We start from the raw sequence: 24,331 nt of genomic DNA on the forward strand, positions 1-24,331 counted from the left end.
CCTAGACATCTTATCCCCTATCCAAAGTATAGGGGAATAAGATGTCAGATCAATGCGGTCCCGCTGCTGGGGACCCCTAGGATCGCCGCTGCAGCACCCTGCTATCATTACTGCACAGAGCGGGTTCGCTCTGCACGTAATGACGGGCAGTACAGGGGACGGAGCAGCGTGACGTCATGGCTCCGCCCCATGTGACATCACAGCCCGCCCCCTTAATACAAGTCTATGGCAGGGGCGTGACAACGCCACGCCCCCTCCCATAGACTCGTATTGAGGGGGGGCGGGTCGTGACGTCACAAGGGGCGGAGCCATGATGTAACGATGCTCCGGCCCCTGTACTGCCCGTCATTACGTGCAGAGCGAACCCGCTCTGTGCAGTAATGACAGCGCGGTGCCGCAGCGGCGATCCCCAGCAGCGGGACCGCATCGATCTGACATCTTATCCCCTATACTTTGGATAGGGGATAAGATGTCTAGGGGCGGAGTATCCCTTTAATGATCCAGGGACTATGACATTTCAGGACTCACAGAACATTTACTTAGTCCTGACCTAAACCCGGGAGATGGGTGCCGATAGTTAATAGTGGGGAATCAGAAACACGTAAGGAATGCAGCTCCTCATTTAAAGGGGTACTCCGGTGGAAAACTTTTTTTTTTTTAACTCAACTGGTGCCAGAAAGTTAAACAGATTTGTAAATTACTTCTATTAAAAAATCTTAATCCTTCCAGTACTTATTAGCTGCTGAATACTGCAGAGGAAATTCTTTTCTTTTTGGAACACAGAGCTCTCTGCTGACATCACGAGCACAGTGCTCTCTGCTGACATCTCTGTCCATTTTAAGAACTGTCCAGAGTAGGAGAAAATCCCCATAGCAAACATATGCTGCTCTGGACAGTTCCTAAAATGGACAGAGGTGTCAGCAGAGAGCACTGTGTTCCAAATAGAAAATAATTTCATCTGTAGTATTCAGCAGCTAATAAGTACAGGAAGGATTAAGATTTTTTAATGGAAGTAATTTACAAATCTGTTTAACTTTCTGGCACCAGTTGATTTAAAAAAAAAAAAAAAAAAAAAAAAGTTTTCCACTGGAGTACCCCTTTAAGAGGATTTAGTACCTGACTGGCATCATTCAGACATGGCAGACTGGTTTATAGGGGTTTCTCAGGACTAGAAAAACATGGCTGCCACACTTGTGTACAGGCTGTGTGTGGTACTGCAATTCAGCCCAATTCACTTCAATGAATCTGATCTGAAATCTAGATCTGTTTGCTCTCCAGACATATCAGCTTAACCCCTTAAGAACCAAGCGTTTTTCAGTTTTTGCACTTTCGTTTTTTCCTCTTTACCTTTTAAAAATAATAACCCTTTCAATTTTGCAACAAAAAATCCATATTATGGCTTATTTTTTCCACCACCCAATTCTATTTTTTACTGACATCAGTCATTTTACCCAAAAACACCATTCTGTAAATTTTGGGGGCTTCCATCTACGTTGTACATTTTTCGGTAAAATTGACACTTTATCTTTATTGTGTAGGTCCCCATATGGATAAAATGATACCCTACTTATATAGGTTTGATTTTGTCGCACTTTTGGAAAAAATCCTAACTACATGCAGGAAAATTTATACATTTAAAGTTGTCCTTGTCTGACCCCTATAACTTTTTTATTTTTCTATATACAGGGTGGTTTGAGGGTTATTTTTTTGCGCCGTGATCTGAAGTTTTAATCAGTACCATTTTTTTTTTGATTGGACTTTTTGATCACTTTTTATTCCTTTTTTTAATGGTATAAAAATTGACCAAAAATACGCTATTTTGGACTTTTGGCCATTGACCGTGCGGTTTAATTTATGATATATTTTTATAGTTCGTACATTTACGCATGCGGCGATACCACATATGTTTATTTTTATTATGTTTATATATTTTTTACATGGAATTTGGGAAAAGGGGGGGTGATTTCAACTTTTAATAAGGAAGGGGTTAATGTGTGTGTTTTTAAACTTTTTTATTTATTTATTTATTTTACACTTTTAGGGTGCGTTCCCACAGGGCGTATACGCAGCGTATTTGACGCTGCGCAAAATTTATGGCAGCAGCGGGAAATACGCTGCGTATCCCTTGCTCACTATACACACAGGGCTTTCCGGCGGCAGCCCTATGTGTGCAGTGAGTTTTGGAGGCGGAGCCACGCGGCACAGACACGCCGGCATATGGCTCCGCCTCCAAAACTCACTACACACATAGGGCTGCCGCCGGAAAGCCCTGTGTGTATAGTGAGCAAGGGATACGCAGCGTATTTCCCGCTGCTGCCATAAATTTTGCGCAGCGTCAAATACGCTGCGTATACGCCCTGTGGGAATGCACCCTTAGTCCCCCTTAAGGGACTTTTAGGAGGAATCATTAGATTCCTCATACAGATCACTATGGTTCCATAGAACCTCATTGATCTGTATGCTCTGTGCTCGAATGATAAAGCCTGGTCCTGCCAGGCTGTATCATTCAGAGCACCGCTGCAGCAGGAGAGGTAAGCCCTCAGGCTACCTCAGCAGTGGATCGTCCCCTTCCTCGATCGCGCTGCGGGGGGGCGATCCACCCCACTGGACCACCAGGGACTGTATACAGGCACCTTTAGGAGCCGCTTTCAACTTTGACAGCGGCGATCTAAAGAGTTAATAGCCGTCCGAGGCGATCGTCGCATGTCGGCTATTAACACCGGCCCCCAGCTACAGGAATCAGCTGGGGGCCGGCCGGTATGACGCGGGTTCGAGTCGGGAGCCCGCGTCATACCCCGTTAACGGCCATTGGATGAGCATAGACATCCATGGTCGTTAACGGGTTAAAGGGGTACTCTGCTGCTCAGCGTTTGGAACAATGACTTGCATTGAGGGGGTGGGGTGTGATGTCTTGAGGGGGGCGGGGCGATGACATCATGAGCTCCCTTGGCGGAACATTTTGTTCCAAACGCTGAGCAGCGGAGTACCCCTTTAAGTTAGTACTTTTATTCTCTCTGAAATAAGAATGCTGGAGAATCTTTTAGGCCATGTTCACATCAGCATTCCGGAGCCCCATTACAGATGCAGATAAAGAAGCTGGATGGAGAGCGTCACAACGGACACAATGGATCCTGACCGGTCCCACTGACTTTGAATAAGGTCTATTGGGTTTACGGTTGATGTCCATTATATTGTAGGATTGACCCGAAAGTCCCATCATTATAACGGAATCGACGAACGGGACTGATCTGAACGCGGCCTAAGAACGCAACGTTGCTTCAGCTACTCCTCCTGGAGATGTATGAGGAGAATTGACAACTGGGTGTAACCTTTTAATCCGTTTGCATCTGTTATCGTCCATTATTTTTTTTTGACGGGAGAAGAACGGGACGGGTCTAGATGGTTGTGTAAACGCAGCCTTAGCCAGTCACTGGTTCACCACTGTGGTAAAGACCATATGGTCGAAACCCGTTTCTCCGCTGAAACAGTTCCCCCAATCATGTATGTTCCGGATGTAAATTTAAATAAAGTAAATGGCTCTTTATAGGAGTCTAAAGTGCTGGACTCATTCTGCTTAAAGGGGTATTCCAGGAAAAAAAAAAAAATTTTTATACATCAACTGGCTCCAGAAAGTTAAACAGATTCGTAAATTGCTTCTATTAAAAAAAAATCTGAATCCTTTCAGTACTTATGAGTTTCTGAAGTTGAGTCGTTCTTTTCTAAGTGTTCTCTGATGACACGTGTCTCAGGAACCGGCCAATTTAGATGCAAATCCCCATAGCAAACCTCTCCTAAAGTGGGCGGTTGCCGAGACATGTGTCATCAGAAAGCACTTAGACAGAAAAGAACAACCTTAACTTCAGAAGCTCATAAGTACTGAAAGGATTAAGATTTTTTAATAGAAGTAATTTACAAATCTGTTTAACTTTCTGGAGCCAGTTGATATATATATATATAAAAAAGTTTTTCCCAGCAGACTTGCCGGGCCCCATATAAGAGAGCTTCATACGGGGGGGGGTCGTAACGGCCGCTTCTGGCAGACTGCCTGGGCCCTGTTCCGGAGATCGCGGAGGGGTACCAGTGGTCAGACGTCAGACCCCCCCCCCCCCCCCCCCCCCCCCCCCCCCCCCCCCGCGATCTATAACTTATCCCCTGTCCTTTGGATAGAGGATAAGTTATTTTTCACTGCACTACTCGTTTAAAGGGGTATTCCAGGAAAAAATTTATATTTTTTTTCTTATATCAACTGGCTCCAGAAAGTTAAACAGATTTGTAAATTACTTCTATTAAAAAATCTTAATCCTTTCAATAATTATCAGCTGCTGAAGTTGAGTTGCTGTTTTCTGTCTGGCAACAGTGCTCTCTGATGACACCTGTCTCAGGAACTGCACAGAGTAGAAGAGGTTTGCTATGGGGATTTGCATCTAAACTGGGCAGTTCCCGAGACAGGTGTCATCAGAGAGCACTTAGACAGAAAAGAACAGCTCAACTTCAGAAGCTCATAAGTACTGAAAGGATTAAGATTTTTAATAGAAGTAATTTACAAATCTGTTTAACTTTCTGGAGCCAGTTGAGATATATATATATATATATATATATAATATATATATATATATATATATATATATATATAATATATATATATATATATATATATATATATATAAAATATATATATAAAATATATATATATATAAAATATATATATAAAATATATATATAAAATATATATATATATATATAAAATATATATATAAAATATATATATATATATATAAAATATATAAAATATATATATATATATATATATAAAATATATATATATATATATAAAATATATATATAAAATATATATATATATATATATATATATATATAAAGTTTTTTTCCTGGATAACCCCTTTAAATTAATAGACTGTCTATATCAGTGTTTCTCAACCAACGTGCCTCCAGCTGTTGCAAAACTACAACTCCCAGCATGTCCGGACAGCCTTCGGCTGTCCGGGCATGCTGGGAGTTGTAGTTTTGCATCAGCAGGAAACACACTGGTCTATATAAAGCATGGACATCCCAAGTCTTCCAGCAGAAGAGACACTCTTTATAGTCACACTATAGATAATGGTTATAGATAATGGACACCCCACCAAGGCCCTAATTATTTTTCAAGCCCAGTTATTATGATCCTATCGGAAATGTCCACGATCATAGACACAAAAATGAAGTGATATTCTGTCTGAGAGGTCGGTAAAGTCCATCGTGGGTTCATAGGTGTCCGAAACATCACACCGAAAAGCAATGTCATACGATCAATTGGCGACACCTCCCAAATATCAAAAACCTTTCCAGATCCAGTACACAGTACATCCCCTTTCTGGCCAGGCCGAGCTATGTTATCAGTCAAGAACATGTGAAGAAGTGCAGAAACCCCCTCGATTATGTAACCAGAGCCAGTGACACGGAGCAATCCTCTGGAAAGTAGGAAAGTACCCCCCGGGTGCAGGTGTCTGGCAGCCGCCCTGACGTCAATCTGTGCCGCGCATGGTCGGATGGAAGGTATTGTACTGAAGGATCGAAAAGACAAAGTTCAAGGACACAAGAACCTGAATAGAATAATATACACCTCAGACTACATCTGTTTATTATTCGGAACCGAAGGGGGAAAAAAACTTCCTTCTCAACCCCATTATAACATTGTAGAGATATCAGTTCTCTCTAGATAACTGCACACTGGAGGGTCGGCCCCAAACATACCCAAAAATAAAGTTGGATACTTGAATACAGGCCTGTCAATCATCGCTCCAAACTGATGAGCCCGGGCGCCGGACAGGAGATCGCAGGTTGTCTGGTCGCTGAGAGCAGACACTTATCCCCTATCCTAGGGGATGAGTAGTTAACCCCTTAAGGACTCAGCCCATTTTGGCCTTAAGGACTCAGACAATTTAATTTTTACGTTTTCATTTTTTCCTCCTCGCCTTCTAAAAATCATAACTCTTTTATATTTTCATCCACAGACTAGTATGAGGGCTTGTTTTTTGCGCGACCAGTTGTCCTTTGTAATGACATAACTCATTATATCATAAAATGTATGGCGCAACCAAAAAACACTATTTTTGTGGGGAAATTAAAACGAAAAACGCAATTTTGCTAATTTTGGAAGGTTTCGTTTTCACGCCGTACAATTTACGGTAAAAATGACGTGTGTTCTTTATTCTGAGGGTCAATACGATTAAAATGATACCCATTATTACATACTTTTATAAAAAATCACAAACTTTTTAACCAAATTAGTACGTTTATAATCCCTTTATTTTGATGACCTATAACTTTTTTATTTTTCCGTATAAGCGGCGGTATGGGGGCTCATTTTTTGCGCCATGATCTGTACTTTTTTTTGATACCACATTTGCATATAAAAAACTTTTAATACATTTTTTATAATTTTTTTTAATAAAATGTATGAAAAAAGTAGGAATTTTGGACTTTTTTTTTCGTTCACGCCGTTCACCGTACGGGATCATTAACATTTTATTTTAATAGTTCGGACATTTACGCACGCGGCGATACCAAATATGTCTATAAAAAAAATTACGCTTTTTGGGGGTAAAATAGGAAAAAACGGACGTTTTACTTTTTTATTGGGGGAGGGGATTTTTCACTTTTTTTTTACTTTTACTTTTACATTTTTTTACATTTTGTTTTACACTTGAATAGTCCCCATAGGGGACTATTCATAGCAATACCATGATTGCTAATACTGATCTGTTCTATGTTTAGGACATAGAACAGATCAGTATTATCGGCGATCTTCTGCTCTGGTCTGCTCGATCACAGACCAGAGCAGGAGACGCCGGGAGCCGCACGGAGGAAGGAGAGGGGACCTCCGTGCGGCGTTATGAATGATCGGATCCCCGCAGCAGCGCTGCGGGCGATCAGATCATTCGTTCAAATCGCGCACTGCCGCAGATGCCGGGATCTGTATTGATCCCGGCACCTGAGGGGTTAATGGCGGACGCCCGCGAGATCGCGGGCGTCGGCCATTGCCGGCGGGTCCCTGGCTGCGATCAGCAGCCGGGATCAGCCGCGCATGACACGGGCATCGCTCCGATGCCCGCGGTTATGCTTAGGACGGAAATGTACGTCCTGGTGCGTTAAGTACCACCGCACCAGGACGTACATTTACGTCCTGCGTCGTTAAAGGGGTACTCTGGTGGAAAACATTTTTTTGTGTCTTATATCACCTGGTGCAAGAAAGATAAACAGATTTGTAAATGACTTCTATTAAAAAATCTTTATCCTTCCAGTACTTTTTAGCAGCTGTATGCTACAGAGGAAATTCTTTTCTTTTTGAATTTTTTTTGTCCTGTCCACAGTGCTCTCTGCTGACACCTGATGCCCGTGTCAGGAACCGTCCAGAGCAGGAGCAAATCCTCATAGCAAACCTATGCTGCTCTGGACAGTTCCTGACATGGTCAGACAGAAAAGAACAACTCAACTTCCTCTGTAGCATACAGCAGCTGAGAAGTACTGGAAGGGTTAAGATTTTTAAATAGAAGTCATTTACAAATCTGTTTAACTTTCTGGCACCAGTTCATTTAAAAAAAATAATGTTTTCCACCGGCGTACCCCTTTAAGTAACGGAGTTCTCCTTTAATGTTGTTTCTATGTTGCACTCCTCTCTGGCTCAGGGGCACTCCTCTGTCCTCCGCGGGTAACTCCCCGGCTAATTTAAGAAGTTCACACTATTGCTTTCTCAACAGGTTGTTATGTTTTGCATCCTCCAATATCACATAGCTGAAGCTTTCCATCATGGCCGCCCCTGACGTGTCATCTGTCCATCACCGGCAGGTCTCACATAGCCGTCTCTCTGCTCCAGACCGGGGAGTTAGCTCGGCTTTGTTTCAACTGGATATAAATCATGTTTACCGTCCAACCAACAAGGAAACCAGATGCTGGAATCACAAACAAATGATAACTGTCTCTCCGGCCCCCATCACATATGTGCGTCATCCGGTGGCATATCCCTCGGGGAGATGTAATGGCCCAGAGGGCATCAGAGGGGGGAGGGAATAAAATGGCCCAGGGGCATCAGAGGGGAGAATATAATGGCACGGGGGTATCAGAGGGGGGAATATAATGGCACGGGGGCATCAGAGGGGGGAATATAATGGCACGGGGGCCATCAGATGGGGGAATATAATGGCACAGGGGGGCATCAGAGGGGAGAATATAATGGCACAGGGGCCATCAGAGGGGGAGAATATAATGGCACGGGGGTATCAGAGGGGGGAATATAATGGCACAGGGGGGCATCAGAGGGGAGAATATAATGGCACAGGGGCCATCAGATGGGGGAATATAATGGCACAGGGGGGCATCAGAGGGGAGAATATAATGGCACAGGGGCCATCAGAGGGGGAGAATATAATGGCACGGGGGCCATCAGATGGGGGAATATAATGGCACAGGGGGGCATCAGAGGGGAGAATATAATGGCACAGGGGCATCAGAGGGGGAGAATATAATGGCACGGGGGTATCAGAGGGGGGAATATAATGGCACAGGGGGGCATCAGAGGGGAGAATATAATGGCACAGGGGCCATCAGATGGGGGAATATAATGGCACAGGGGGGCATCAGAGGGGAGAATATAATGGCACAGGGGCCATCAGAGGGGGAGAATATAATGGCACGGGGGCCATCAGATGGGGGAATATAATGGCACAGGGGGGCATCAGAGGGGAGAATATAATGGCACAGGGGCCATCAGATGGGGGAATATAATGGCACAGGGGGGCATCAGAGGGGAGAATATAATGGCACAGGGGCCATCAGAGGGGAGAATATAATGGCACAGCGGCCATCAGAGGGGAGAATATAATGGCACAGGGGGGCATCAGAGGGGAGAATATAATGGCACAGGGGCCATCAGAGGGGGAGAATATAATGGCACGGGGGCCATCAGATGGGGGAATATAATGGCACAGGGGGGCATCAGAGGGGAGAATATAATGGCACAGGGGCCATCAGATGGGGGAATATAATGGCACAGGGGGGCATCAGAGGGGAGAATATAATGGCACAGGGGCCATCAGAGGGGGAGAATATAATGGCACGGGGGCATCAGAGGGGGGAATATAATGGCACAGGGGCCATCAGAGGGGGGAATATAATGGCACAGCGGCCATCAGAGGGGAGAATATAATGGCACAGCGGCCATCAGAGGGGAGAATATAATGGCACAGCGGCCATCAGAGGGGAGAATATAATGGCACGGGGGTATCAGAGGGGGGAATATAATGGCACAGGGGGGCATCAGAGGGGGGAATATAATGGCACAGGGGCCATCAGAGGGGAGAATATAATGGCACAGCGGCCATCAGAGGGGGGAATATAATGGCACAGGGGCCATCAGAGGGGGAGAATATAATGGCACGGGGGCATCAGAGGGGGGAATATAATGGCACAGGGGCCATCAGAGGGGGGAATATAATGGCACGGGGGCATCAGAGGGGAGAATATAATGGCACAGGGGCCATCAGAGGGGGGAATATAATGGCACGGGGGCATCAGAGGGGAGAATATAATGGCACAGCGGCCATCAGAGGGGGGAATATAATGGCACAGGGGCCATCAGAGGGGGGAATATAATGGCACAGGGGCCATCAGAGGGGGGGGGGAATAAAATGGCACAGGGGACATCAGAGGGGGGAATATACTGGCACATGGGGCATCAAAGGCTGGAATATAAATGGCACAGGGGCATCAGAGGGGGGAATATACTGGCACATGGGGCATCAAAGGCTGGAATATAAATGGCACAGGGGCATCAGAGGGGGGAATATACTGGCACATGGGGCATCAAAGGCTGGAATATAAATGGCACAGGGGCATCAGAGGGGGGAATATAATGGCACAGGGGCCATCAGAGGGGGGAATATAATGGCACGGGGGCATCAGAGGGGAGAATATAATGGCACAGGGGCCATCAGAGGGGGGAATATAATGGCACGGGGGCATCAGAGGGGAGAATATAATGGCACAGCGGCCATCAGAGGGGGGAATATAATGGCACAGGGGCCATCAGAGGGGGGAATATAATGGCACAGGGGCCATCAGAGGGGGGGGGGAATAAAATGGCACAGGGGACATCAGAGGGGGGAATATACTGGCACATGGGGCATCAAAGGCTGGAATATAAATGGCACAGGGGCATCAGAGGGGGGAATATACTGGCACATGGGGCATCAAAGGCTGGAATATAAATGGCACAGGGGCATCAGAGGGGGGAATATACTGGCACATGGGGCATCAAAGGCTGGAATATAAATGGCACAGGGGCATCAGAGGGGGGAATATAATTGCACAGGGGCATCAGAGGGGGGAATTTAATGGCAAAGGGGGCATCAGAGGGGGGAATATAATGGCACAGGGGGCATCAGGGGGGGGGGATATCTATCTGGGCTCTGTCAGGGATCCCTACCTTTCTACCAACTGGGGGGACATATCTATCTAAAACATTATTTACCTACTGGGGGAACATATATTTTTATATATATATATATATATATATATATATATATATATATATATATATATGTATGTATCTGGGGCCCTGCTTACATACTAGGGTAGCCCTACCTGATGTGGGGACATACCCACCTGAAGAGGGGACTACCTACTTAGTGGGGGGGGGGGGTGAGTTACTTATCAGAGGCCCTATCCACATAATGGGTGACACACTGGTCTGCCTATTAAATTTCTATTAATAAAGACCTTATTTACAAACTATTTTGGTTGAAATACTTTATGTGCCAGGACAAGTGGATTGTGCTCTTTTTTTTAGTCCCTTGGACAAGTAGTTTTTTATTTATTTTTATTTTTTTTCTTCACACCCCTGATCTCAAGTTGGACTCTGGGCGATGGAACGGGCCATATCTTGCTGTGTTCCCCTGTCCAACATGCACAATTGATGATCGCCGGATCCTAAACAACCAATGCACCTTAATCATCAGTTGCGGCAAGTTTAAGCTGGGTTCACTGAGCTGGACATATATGAACGCAGCCTTAGCAGATGTCTGTTTGCCAAGTTATGAAATCATGTTTTTCTTTCACACTCAATTGTCATAAAGGCCGGGCTGAGCTGCCTCATGCATGCCTTCTCCCTCCCCCACCCTTCATGCCCTGCATGATTAATGTACAGTGTTTGGCTTCTCCCTGTCAGATATCTGTCCATGTGTGCAGCTCTGAGCATGAAATTTACCTTACAGAGGAAGTTTTGTAGTTGTCTCCAGTCTGACCACAGTGCTCTCTGCTGCCACTTCTGTTCAGGTCAGGAATTATATAGCGAATGAGGAACCTCTTCTGCTCTGGACAGTTTCTGACACGGACAGAGGTCTCAGCAGAGAGCACTGTGGTCAGACAGAAAAGAACAACAAAACTTCCTGTGGAACATACAGCAGCTGATAAGTACTGGAAGGATTAAGATTTTTAAATAGAAGTAATTTACAAATCTGATCTAATTTACAAAAAAAATTCCCTCCGGAGTACCACATTAAGTGGTACTGGCAATGACCCAGGACATGTACCATACATGAAATATCTAGGTTCTAAACCAAACTTAATACATTGCAATTTATGCTAAACCTGATGTATAAAAAGGGCACAGAGGTATATAACCATACAAGTACTTACCTAGTGTTGGAGGATGGGTTTGTGAAATGCCATTAGGAACTACAATAAAAAGGAGAACATTTGCAGTGAGCAATAAATGGAAATATATGGAATAATGCATTCCTATACGTCCCCACTCCTGTATACAGACACTCACTATATACACACATAAACCCTGCTCAGTCTGTAGCCCTCTCCACACAAGTACAGGTACTGGGGGCCATACATGCATCTGCACAAAACATGGTGGAAAGAAACGCAATGCAATGAGGTATTACAGTAACGGGGGTGGGGGGGGGGGACTAGATGGGATCATGTCTAGGGAGAGGGTGCTCACAGATCCTACAGGAGCCCCCAACAATATAATGACCCTCGAGAGGGCCAGCACCAGGGGAACAAGACTCTGTCCAGCTGTCTCATAGTTTTGCTAACCATGGAGATAAGCGGCGCCCGGTGTGTCTGACATCCATCCTGCTCTATGTATCCCTATAGCAATTGTGGCTCTCCAGCTGTTGCAAAACTACAACTCCCAGTATACCCGGACAGCTTTAGACTGTCACTATGTGGCTGCCCCTTGCGATCATGATTGGTGGAGCACCCCTAACTCTCTAGGTCAGTGCTCCCCTACCTGTGGCCCTCCAGCTGTTGCAAAACTGCAATTTCCATCATGCCCTCACAGTCTTCGGCTCCTCTAGACACCAAACTCAAATAGTCGTATGCCTTAAAAAAAAAGTACATCAGCACGTTTAAAGAGTACCTATAATGATCTAAACCCTCCCTAATTCCCCCCCCCCCCCTCCCGGTGTTTCTTTTAATTCAAAACCCCCTCTTTCTACCTGATTTATTGTCTTTTTGGCTGCTCATTCACCTGTCCTAGTGTGAGGGATGAAGGGGGCGTGGCCCAGCATAGAGGCTGTGAACACAGCAGCCGGGCAACTCTGAATCTTCTCTCTGTTTCCCACTGCATGTGCAGAAAGAAGAAAGATCGGAGCTCAGATAGTAAAATGAATGAGGGCATGCAGTAAGGCAGAGTCAGGAGTATGCCCTGCTGTGCTATGAGCACAGTGCTGGCTCCTGCCTGTCTGATTGACAGGCAGGGAGTAGTGCTGAGCTTGTCTGTGTCCCGGCTGCAGTCTGCGATTTAGGACTCCAGCATGAGTCTGAAATCTGTAAAAAGGGCTTGGTAATTTTTTCAAAGTGAAAAATTAAATAGAAAGAAGCATATTTTTTAATAACATGCAATTGGAAAGTTAATCTATAATATATCAAACGTTTTCTTGATGAAAGGTACCCTTTAATATAAAATAGTCATAGGATCGAAAATCAAAATGGTAGACATGAAATTAAAATATACAATATGAACGACAGATGTACAATATATTATACCATGGAAGAAGAATATGCAGTTTTGCACGAGCACATACAGAACAAAATAAAAAAGTATGGTAGAATAACATAACCACTAATGATGCGGGTTATGCTGGTGCCATAGGGAACTTGGGGAAGATTTATTGAAACCTGAGCAGAGGGAAAAGAAATTGCCCAGTTGCCCATAGCAACCAATCAGCTTGCTTCTTTCATTTTGAAAAATGAAAGACGCAAGCTGATTGGTTGCTATGGGCAACTGGGCAATTTTTTTTGTTTTCCTCTGCACAGGTTTTGATAACTCTGCCCCCTTATGATTACGATTGAAGCACCTCCAATACTAATATTATGTAATCTAAATAAATGTACAAATCTACATATACTAACTCCAATTAGTATGTAATGCAGCAAATCATTAGTAGAAATAACAGTGGTGATAAACTCAATAGATTCAATTGTTTTCTCCGATAATTCTCTGGTCTAAATCCAAAAGTTTCTCGAAACAATGACAAATAAATGAATGGGTTAATAGTGTTCCACATATATGACCTGATGTAGGGTCAACGTATAATATTAGGCTCTGCCCCCACCCCCCCACATAATGGTGCAGTTGCTCATAGCAACCAATCAGATCGCTTCTTTCACTTTTCACAAGCCACTTCAAAAATGAAAAAGCAATCTGATTGGTTGCTATGGGCAACTGCACCTCTCTTCTCTACACAGATTTTGATAAATCTCCCCCATTATTCTTACCACTACTATTATTTCTACTACCTAGTTCAGATTAGTATATTATATACATATTTATTTTTTTGTATGTTTATTTATAGTATATAATATTGGTATTGGTGGTCCGTTAGTGGCCCTTTAACCAGGGCTCAAGTCCTGCAGGAACGCGTGGGAACTGAGTTCCTGTACTTTTTCACAGCAGGAACACCATTCCCATTTGCAGGACCAGCCCTTGAGTGGAAATCTTGGGTGAGTTCCCACACTTTTTTTCCCCAGGACTTGACCCCTGCCTATAACACCATCACAACCCGCATCATTAGAGGTTATGTTATTCTACCATATTATTTTATTTTGGCCTATATGTGCTGATGCAAACCTGCATATATCTTCCATGGAATAAGTTATTGTACAAGTGGTTCTTTATTGTATAGTGTTATTTTAGGTCTACCATTTGATTTTAGAACCTTTGACTGTTTTATATTAAACTAGGCGCACCTCAGATCATATGACGGATTTGATTTAGCTGCCTGTAGTCTTCATTACAGTGGTCCCAACATACGATGGTAATCCGTTCCAAATGGACCATCGTTTGTTGAAACCATCGTATGTTGAGGGATCCGTGCAATGTAAACTATAGGAAGCTGTACTCACCTGTCCCCACCGCTCCGGACCCGTCACCGCTGCCCTGGATGTCGCCCTCCATCCCTGTCGCCGCGTCCCCGGGGTGTCCCCGATGCTCCGGACGTCTCTGCTTCTCCGGGATCCTCGCTCTCTGTCGCCGTCATCACGCACGCCACTCCTACTGGATGACGGGACAGCGTGCGCGCGACATGATGACGACGATGGAGAGCGCCGGCGATGGAGGGGGATCGTGAAGAGGACGCGCCGGAGCCCCGAGGACAGGTAGGAGACCATCACCAGAGCACACGGGGCACCGTAAATGGCTATCCGGTGGCAGCTGAAGCAGTCTGCGCTGCCAGATAGCCGTTTATGCGATGGCCCCGACATACAAATGCATCGTATGTTGATGCTGCCTTCAACATGCGACCGCCTCTGAGAGACCATTGTATGTTGAAATTATCGTATGTCGGGGCCATCGTAGGTTGGGGGGGGGGGGGGTCACTGTATATGCGACTGTTAGTTTTCCTTGAGCCCCCTTAAAGGGGTACTCCGGTGGAAAACTTTTTTTTTTTTTTTAAATGAACTGGTGCCAGAAAGTTAAAACAGATTTGTAAATGACTTCTATTTAAAAATCTTAATCCTTTCAGTACTTATTAGCAGCTGTATGTTACAGAGGAATTTCTTTTTTGTCTTGTCCACAGTGCTCTCTGCTGACACCTGATGCCCATATCAGGAACTGTCCAGAGCAGGAGAAAATCCCCATGGCAAACCTATGCTGCTCTGGACAGTTCCTAACACGGACAGAGGTGTCGGCAGAGAGCACTGTGGACAAGACAAAAAAAAAATTCATAAAAGAAAAGAATTTCATCTGTAGCATACAGCTGCTAAAAAGTCCTGGAAGGGTAAAGATTTTTTTAATAGAAGTAATTTACAAATCTGTTTAACTTTCCGGCACCAGTTGATTTAAAACATTTTTTTCCCACCGGAGTACCCCTTTAATTCTTTTTTGGTCTACATTTATGTTTTCCAACCAGGGTGCCTGGAGCTGGAGGCATCCTGGTTGGGAAACACTGGTCTAGGAAATCAACCTGCCCTAGACACTGGGGTTGGGTTGTATATAGCTTCTGCCTAGCAGATGAATGAGGCGGCAGGGAGAAACCGTATGAAGCGCTGGGTGTCTCCCGCACACTGCTGCGTACCGCTGACTAATACACATGGTATGCAGAACTGAACAAAGCTGCGCTTAGGTTGAGGTGCTGTATGGGGGTATCTCAGCAGCCTCTGGGTTACCCTTGAACGGACAACACAGCAGGGGCATAAGGGGGCAGAAAGGGCAACTGTACCCATGCCCTGGAACCCCCAAATTTGAATTTGGTGCGACGACTGGTTGGTGGCTATATACTCACTTTGTTTTTGTTCCGTATTTTCAGCCTTGAAAAAACAAAACAAAAACGCATATGTACGGTATATATCTATTTTGAACAGTTTTTTTTTTTTCTTTGTTTCCAGCAGGTTTTGTAGTTTTGCAACAGCTGGAGGCAGTGATCAGATGCTATTGCTGAGGAATGCTCTGGTGGACCATGTAAAATATGATCGTCAGCTAAAATACTCATTTGCCGTAATTCCCTTTTAATGTGTGACAGGGCTTGACAAATCTGTTATGTATCTAGGAGCCAGCAAAAAAAAAGTGAGGAACCAGGATGTTGCACGTGATGTCATGTAACGTTACGCAACATGATCAGTCATTACTGTTCCCTCATCTCTCCCTGTGTCACAGTCAGTGTCCCCTTATTTCTCCCTTGTGTGTGTCACAGTCATTTGTGTCCCCCTCACCTATCCCTCTGTCAGTCATTACTATTCCCCTCATCTCTTCCTCTGTCAGTCATTATTATTCCCCTCATCTCTCCCTGTGTCACAGTTCTTACTGTCCCCCTCATATCTCCCTGTGTCAGTCATTACTATTCCCCTCATCTCTCCCTGTGTCAGTCATTACTATTCCCCTCATCTCTCCCTGTGTCAGTCATTACTATTCCCCTCATCTCTCCCTGTGTCAGTCATTACTATTCCCCTCATCTCTCCCTGTGTCAGTCATTACTATTCCCCTCACCTATCCCTCTGTCAGTCATTACTATTCCCCTCATCTCTCCCTGTGTCACAGTAATTACTGTTCCCTCATCTCTCCCTGTGTCACAGTTCTTACTGTCCCCCTCATATCTCCCTGTTTGTCACAGTCATTACTGTCCCCCTCATCTCTCCGTGTCACAGTTGAAACTGTTCCCACATCTCCCCCGTGTGTCAGTCATTATTGTCCTCTCATCTCTCCCTGTGTCAGTCATTACTGTCACCACATTTCTCCCTGTCCCACAGTAATTATTGTCCCCTCATCTCCTCCCCCACAATGTGTCACAGTCATTATAATCCCCTTATCTCCCCCCCCCATGTGTCACAGTCATTATTGTCCTCTAATCTCTCCCTGTGTCACAGTCATTACTGTCACCACATCTCTCCCTGTGTCACAGTAATTATTGTCCCCTCATCCCCCCCCATGTGTCACAGTCATTATAATCCCCTTATCTCCCCAGTGTGTCACAGTCATTAGTGTCCCCTCATCTCTCCCTATGGGTCACAATCATTAATGTTCCCCTCAACTCCCCTGTGTGTCGCAGTCATCATTATCCCCTCATCTCCCCCCCTGTGTGTCACAGTCATTATAATCCCCTTATCTCCCCCGAGTGTCACAGTCTTTATTGTCCACTCACCTCTCCCGTGTGCCATAGTCAATAATTTTCCCTCATCTCTCCCGTGTGTCACAGTCATTAGTGTCCCCTCATCACTCCCTACGGTTCACAATCATTAATGTCCCCATCATCTCTCCCTGTGTATCACAGACATTAATTTTCCCTCATCTCTTCTTGTGTCATAAGTGTTCCCCCCCCCCCCCGTGCATCATAGTCATTACTGTTCCCTCATTTCTCCTCTGTGTCACAGTCATTAGTGTCCCCTCATCCCCTCCCGTGTGTCACAATTTAACCGTCCCCTCTTCTCCTCCCCTGTAAGTCACAGCAATTACTGTCCCCTCAACTTTAAAAAAAAAGCAAACTGTTTTACTTACCTCTGCCTCTGATCCTGCACTGATCGCCTGATGCAGTACATGTGACGTGACTGCCGCAGCCAATCGGTAGCCACAGCGGTCACGCTCCATATGCCTAAATACAGAGCATGACCTCCGAGGCCGCTGATTTGCTGCAACGGTCACCACAGGCAGAACGGGGACAGTCCGGGAAAGGAAGTGGAGAAAAGTAAAACTATATATATATATATATATATATATATATATATATATATATATATATATATATGTATTTTAAACATGGACAACTCCTATTAGAAATGGCTGACAAAGACCTAGCCACCACGAAATTCAAGCCTGATGTATGCGTTCCGTATCTCACCAGACTAAACCTTGTGCGTATACATTGCCTTAGGACTATTTATGTATAACAGGTCCTGCCTCTCATATACAAAATCCGCTGCGGAGAAACAGCTGCTCCTCCAATGAAAACCGAAACTAAACTTGGTTATAACCACAAAAACACCATTTCAACCATCCTGAGGTAAAAAGGAACATAGTGCAAGAAGAATCCTTCGCGTTACGACAGAACGTTCAACCGCAGGAAATAACAAAGTCACAAAACATCAGCGAAGTGTAAAATGATAAAGAAACCTAAGATGCACATAGTGTATATGTCCTACGCTTATCTATAGGACGATCGCTTAAGAGACAGTTCCTACATTTTACCACAAATACACATTTTGCAAGCGGAACTATTAGGATGTGTTCACACGGGGTTAATACGCTGCAGAAAATCTGCACCAAATCGTGCACATGAGGGGTTCGATTTATTAAAACCTGTGTAGAGGAAGTGGGGTGCAGTTGCCCGTAGCAACCAATCAGATCGCTTCTTTCATTTTCAAAGAGGCCTGTGAAAAATGAAAGAAGCGATCTGATTGGTTGCTATGGGCAACTGCACCCCACTTCCTCTACACAGGTTTTGATAAATCTCGTTATTTTGCTGTTAATTCGCTGCTGCAGGTTTCGTTGCGAATTGCTACATGGGAAAAAAAAAATGTTTATTCCTAGGTTACGTTCACACGTCCGGATCTCTGCTCGCCGTCGCCTTTATTGTTTACTTCTGAAGCGTAACAATGTGTCCTGGTCATGTGACACGCACACAGGTGCGGGGCTGGTTGCAAGACACAGTCGTGATGTCTGTACTGCAAGTGTAACGCCCCCGCATCTGTGTGATGTGTCACATGACCAGGAGTGTTACATGCCGAACGTAAACAATGAAGCTTTCTAATACGGTGAACCTTAAAGGGGTAATCCAGTGGAGAAAAACATATCCCCTATGCTAAGGATAGGGGATAAGTGGTCCGACCGCTGGGGCCCCGGCTCGCTGGCCATATAGCGCGTGTTGCCCACCGCACGAAGCGGCGGCAGACACGCCCCCTCAATACATCGCTATGGTAGAGCCGGAGATTGCCGAAGGCAGCGCTCCGGCTCTGCCATAGACTTGTATTGAGGGGGCGTGTCAGCCGCCGCTTCGTGCGGTGGTCAACACGCCCCCTTCCCGCGGGCTGCCGGCCTAAGGTATTGATACAGAAAGTGTATTAGGAGCAGGTGAGGACAACTATTTGCTGAAAAAGGACTACTCCTTTAGGGACTATTCCCACGTACAGTATTCTGCGCAGATTTGATGCGGAGGATTTGAAGCTGTGTTCAGTCATTTAGTTTACATTGAAATCTGCAGCAGAAAATCCTGCGCATCAAATCTGCGCAGAATACTGTACGTGTGAATAGACCCTTAAAGGGTTAGAACTTTTGATCAGACTGTGGACCTCCAGCTGTTGCAAAACTACAACTCCCAGCATGCCCGGACAGCCAACGGCTGTCCGGGCATGCTGGGAATTGTAGTTTTTCAACAGCTGGAGGCACCCCTGGTTGGGAAACACTGACCTATACTATATACTACTATATAGTACAACATGCTGGGAATTTTCATTTGGGGCAGCTGCTGAGCCACAGGGCATGCTGGGAGTTGTAGTTTTGCAACAGCTGAAGACCATCACAATAGTGCTCCAGGGAGAATGTTGGGGGTAAGGCTGCGTTCACACGGACTTAAAAAAAATAAACAACGGACAATGACGGATGCAAACGGATGTTATCCGTTTGTTTCCGTTATTGTTCCGTTAATAAACCCCCCCAAAAATGTTGTTGTTGTTCTAAACATGCTCAGAAGTAAAAACGGATCAAAAAACGGATCGAAAAAAAACGGATGCAAACGGATGACATTAAAAGCTCATCCATTTTCCTTAGACTTCAATGTTAAATTTACTGTATCCGTTTTTTTTGACAGAAGAAAAAATACAGCATGTGCCGTTTTTTTCTGCCGTCAAAAAAACGGAAATGAGTGCAGACGGGTACAAACAGATGTAAACGGATTGTAAAAAAAAATCCCATTGACAAGAATGGGATTTTTTTTTTAAACCGTTTTTTTTTTATCCGTTTACAGCCAGAACTGTAACTAACTAAATAAATAAAAATCATAGGCAATTTTTTATTCGCCCAAAAATCTGACGGAAACGGGCGCATATTTTGGGCACAAGTCAATGGAACTGACTAAGGCTAGGTTCACATCATGATTTAACCATCCGATTAGCAGCCCGCAAAATCGGACAAAATCGGATTGCAAAAAATCGTACACAATCGTATGTAAAAATTTCTTTGCTATCCGATTTTAAAATCGTATTCCATCCGATTTTCAATCGAAATCCGATCCCGTTTTAAAAATGAATATGTGTGCCAATGGCAATAAAGTTTTATGTATTTGAAGTGTATGTGTTTTGAAGTCTACTGCGCATGGGTACAAAAAAATCGTGCACTCTTAATCTGATAGAATCGCACAGTCACGCGATTCCGTGCGATTTACATAGACATCAATAATAAAAATGTCGCACACAATTTCGATCCGATTTTGAATCTGGACGAAAAAGCGCGGCCAAACCACGACTTTTACCTCCGATCTCAAATCGTGCAAAATCGGATGCGGAATCAAAACTGATGCATTTGTTGTCTATCAGTAATGAAGGGAAGTCGATGGATACGACTTGGCGTGCAGGTTGGCGCGATTTCAAAGTTAAAAACGGTGAGAAGAAGTAGGATGGTAAAATCGTCATGTGAATGCACCCTAAAACAATGTTAAAAAAAACTTTATTTTTAGGTGAAAAAACACAAAAAAATAAAAAACGTATTAACTAGTTGGATATATCAACCCAGCCTAAGTAATATTTCAGCGACTCGCCGTCACGTGACTTTGTTATGGTTTACGGTACGTTATGGTAGATACGTTACAAGGGGGTTGCATGACTTGCGATCCAAAAGCCGTAAAATTGGGACTGTTGTCATGACAACACACTGCGACATTTTCAGCCGTCGCGTGCGACTGAATTGCGCATTGTCAATTGCGCAAATTGGACCCTTATGCATAAAAAAAAAAACAAAAACACAAGGATTGTTGCAAAACTACAACTCCCAGCATGCCCGGACAGCCAAAGGCTGTCCGGGCATGCTGGGAGTTGTAGTTTTGCAACAGCTGGAGGCACCCTGCTTGGGAAACACTTCTTGTAGAGATGATGTCTTGCGATGACGTCATTGCAATAGCTGTCAGCTTCTGCTGGGACTTGTAGTCCCCCTGCTGGCTGTATACAGTAGGGTCTACACACCTACCTGTCCTGCCCGGCTCCCTCATGCTGGTGGTCGCGTTACCCCCGGCCTCTAGGCGGCTGCAGCCCCCCCGGTACAGATCTCACAACTTCGCAGATAAAAGTTTTTTTCTCGAGTTCTTCCTCTATGGAGCCTCTGGAATTCCCCGATTGTGCGGTCGGCTCCGCTGATTGGTTGAGCATCCCGGGGACGTCACTGAAAGGGAGGAGGGGGCGTGGCCAGGAAATCCCCCTTCAGCATTCGGGAGAGCACGTGACTTCCCGTGTATGCCACCACGTGGGAGGGGGAAGAAAAGAGAGAGAGAGCAGAAGAAACCGACAAGTCTGTGTGAACAGGGGCCGAGAATTCCGTGCGTCTACTGTGTGAACAGGGGCCGAGAATCCGACGCGTCTTCGCCACAAACCAAAGACCTGTGACTGACTCTGCAGCTGCTGCAAATCCACCACTCCTTGGGCTGTCAGGGCATGCTGGGAGTTGTAGTTTTTGCGACATCTGGAGAACCCCTGACATTGACTGGGCATGCTGGGAGTTGTAGTTCTGCAACAGCTGGAGAGAGGCACAGGAAGGAAAGCACTGACATAAAGGGTTAAGGCAGTGGCATCCAAACTGTAGACTTTCATATGTTGCAAAAAAAAAAAAAAACTACAATTCCCAGCATCCCCGGTCAGCCAACATGCTGGGAATTGTAGTTTTGCAACATCTAGAGGTCCACAGTTTGGAGGCCCTGGGGTTGTGGGGGGGGCTCCAATTCCTCTTGAATTCTCCGCTCCAAATTAATTCACATCTCCTCTGCCCATTGACTTTAATGTTTTTTCCGCTGTCCTGTTCACACTGCGGAAATTCTACTAGCGGAAATTCTACTAGCGGAATTCTGTTCCGCTTGAAGAAAGAGCATGTTCATTCTTCAAGCGGAATCCACGAGCAGAAATCAATTGAAGTCAATGGTAAAAAAAAATTCTGCCCGACATCGTTTTCTCGTGCAGTTTGCGCGGAAATGGGTGAAAAACCCTTCACTTCTTTCTCCCCCATTTCCACACAAATTGCACGCAAATTTCATGCGAAAATAAAATTCTTTTTTCCGCCCGTAAATTTTTCGTCGTGAGTTACTCTTGATTTACTCCATGTGAACGCACCCTCACAAGGAGGAGCCACCCTGCAACAGTTGAAGGCTGTCCGGGCATGCTGGGGGTTGTAGTACTGCAACAGCTGGAGATTCACAGATAGGGGAGCACTGACATTGACTGTTTGGGCATGCTGGGAGTTGTAGTTTTCCAACAGGTAGGCGAGCGCTGACAAAAAAAGGGTTTAGGCAGTGGTCTCCAAACTGTGGACCTACAACTATTGCAAAACTGCAGCTCCGCGCCTGCCCCAGACAGCTAACATGCTGGGAGTTGAAGTTTTGCTAAACAGCTACAGGTCCACAGTTTAACCTGTGAGGACGAAGGGCGTATGAATACACCCGTGGGAATTTCAGTCCCCGCCGGGCGGGAACCGGAACGGGGTGACTGCTGATATCAATCAGCAGGCACCCCGCGCAAATGCTCAGGGGGGTCAGCCCACTGTTCCAAAGATCTATCAAACGCCAGTGAAGTGTAAATACTCACTGCACCCCTTATTAAATTCTGTGAGGGGTGTAGTTTCCAAAATGGGGTCACATGTGGGGGGGTCCATTGTTCTGGCACTATGGGGGGCTTTGTAAACGCACATGGCCCCTGACTTCCATTCCAAACAAATTCACTCTTCAAAAGCTCAATGGCGCTCCTTCTCTTCTGAGCATTGTAGTGCGCCAGCAGAGCATTTTACGTCCTAACATGGGGTATTTCCATACTCGGGAGAAAATGCCCCCCAAAATTTGTAACCCCATTTCTTCTATTACCTTTTGTAACAATGGTAAATTTGGGGAAAAACTGCACTTTAGTGAAAAAATTTTTTTTTCGTTTACACATCCGATTTTAACGAAAAGTCGTCAAACACCAGTGAGGTGTTAAGGCTCACTGGACCCCTTGTTACGTGCCTTGAGGGGTGTCGTTTCCAAAATGGTATGTCATGTGGGTGTTTTTCTGCTTTTCTGGCACCATAAGGGCTTCCTAAAGGTGAGATGCCCCCCAAAAACCATTTCTGCAAAATTCACTCTTCAAAATCCCACTGTCGCTCCTTCCCTTCTGAGTCCTCTACTGCGCCCGCTGAACACTTGATGTACAAATATGAGGTATTTCCTTAATTCAGAGAAATTGGGTTACAAATTTTGGGGGGCTTTTTCTCCTATTACCACTTGTAAAAATTAAAAAACTGGGTCTACAAGAACATGCGAGTGTAAAAAATGAAGATTTTGAATTTTCTCCTTCACTTTGCTGCTATTCCTGTGAAACACCTAAAGGGTTAACAAACTTACTGAGTCATTTTAAATACTTTGAGGGGTGCAGTTTTTATAATGGGGTCATTTATGGGGTATTTCTAATTGGAAGGCCCTTCAAATCCACTTCAAAACTGAACTGGTCCCTGAAAAATTCCAATTTAGAAAATGTTGTGAAAAAATTAGAAAATTGCTGCTGAACTTTGAAGCCCTCTGGTGTTTTCCAAAAGCAAAAACATGTCAATTTTATGATGCAAACATAAAGTAGACATATTGTATTTGTAAATCAATATATAATTTATTTGGAATATCCATTTTCCTTATAAGCAGAGAGCTTCAAAGTTAAAAAAATTTAAAATTTTCAATTTTTTCATCAAATTTTGGAATTTTTCACCAAGAAATGCTGCAAGTATCGACAAAATTTTACCACTAATAAAAAGTAGAATATGTCACGAAAAAACAATCTCGGAATCAAATTTATAGGTAAAAGCATCCCAGAGTTATTAATGCTTAAAGTGACAGTGGTCAGATTTGCAAAAAATGCTCCCGTCCTTAGGGTCATAATGGGCTCCGTCCCCAAGGGGTTAAAGACCACTGCCTGATGTGTACAACAAAAAAGTGGCATTAAAGGGATACTCCGCCCCTAGACATCTTATCCCCTATTCAAGGATAGGGGATAAGATGTCTGATCTCGGGGTCCCGCCGCTGGGGACCACCGTTTTTCAGCTAGACAGCGAGGATCGCTCTGTGACTGATGACGCACAATGCGGGGACAGAGTATCGTGACGTCACAGCTCCGCCCCCTCTAT

General features: G+C 44.8%; 1 protein-coding gene across 7 annotated transcripts in view; it reads right to left on the minus strand.

Annotated features, from left to right (window-relative positions):
• RELB (RELB proto-oncogene, NF-kB subunit) overlaps positions 1-21,617 on the minus strand; it is a 52,162-nt gene extending 30,545 nt beyond the window's left edge. Inside the window, exons 1-2 of one of the 7 annotated variants that reach the window (XM_056540064.1) lie at positions 21,173-21,614; positions 11,692-11,730 (exon numbers count right to left, since the gene is read on the minus strand). In XM_056540064.1, coding sequence (XP_056396039.1) covers positions 11,692-11,730; positions 21,173-21,194 — 61 coding nt within the window. In that variant the 5' untranslated portion in view covers positions 21,195-21,614. Of the gene's footprint in view, positions 1-11,691; positions 11,731-12,506; positions 12,575-13,422; positions 13,599-18,184; positions 18,268-18,531; positions 18,577-21,168 lie in introns of those variants that run through there. The other 6 variants (XM_056540069.1, XM_056540071.1, XM_056540065.1 and 3 more) reach the window with 6 other exon arrangements.
• Between the last annotated feature and the right edge of the window lie 2,714 nt (positions 21,618-24,331).

The sequence above is a fragment of the Hyla sarda genome, chromosome 9 (genome assembly GCF_029499605.1).
Source record: "Hyla sarda isolate aHylSar1 chromosome 9, aHylSar1.hap1, whole genome shotgun sequence".
NCBI classification, from domain to species: Eukaryota; Metazoa; Chordata; class Amphibia; order Anura; family Hylidae; genus Hyla; species Hyla sarda.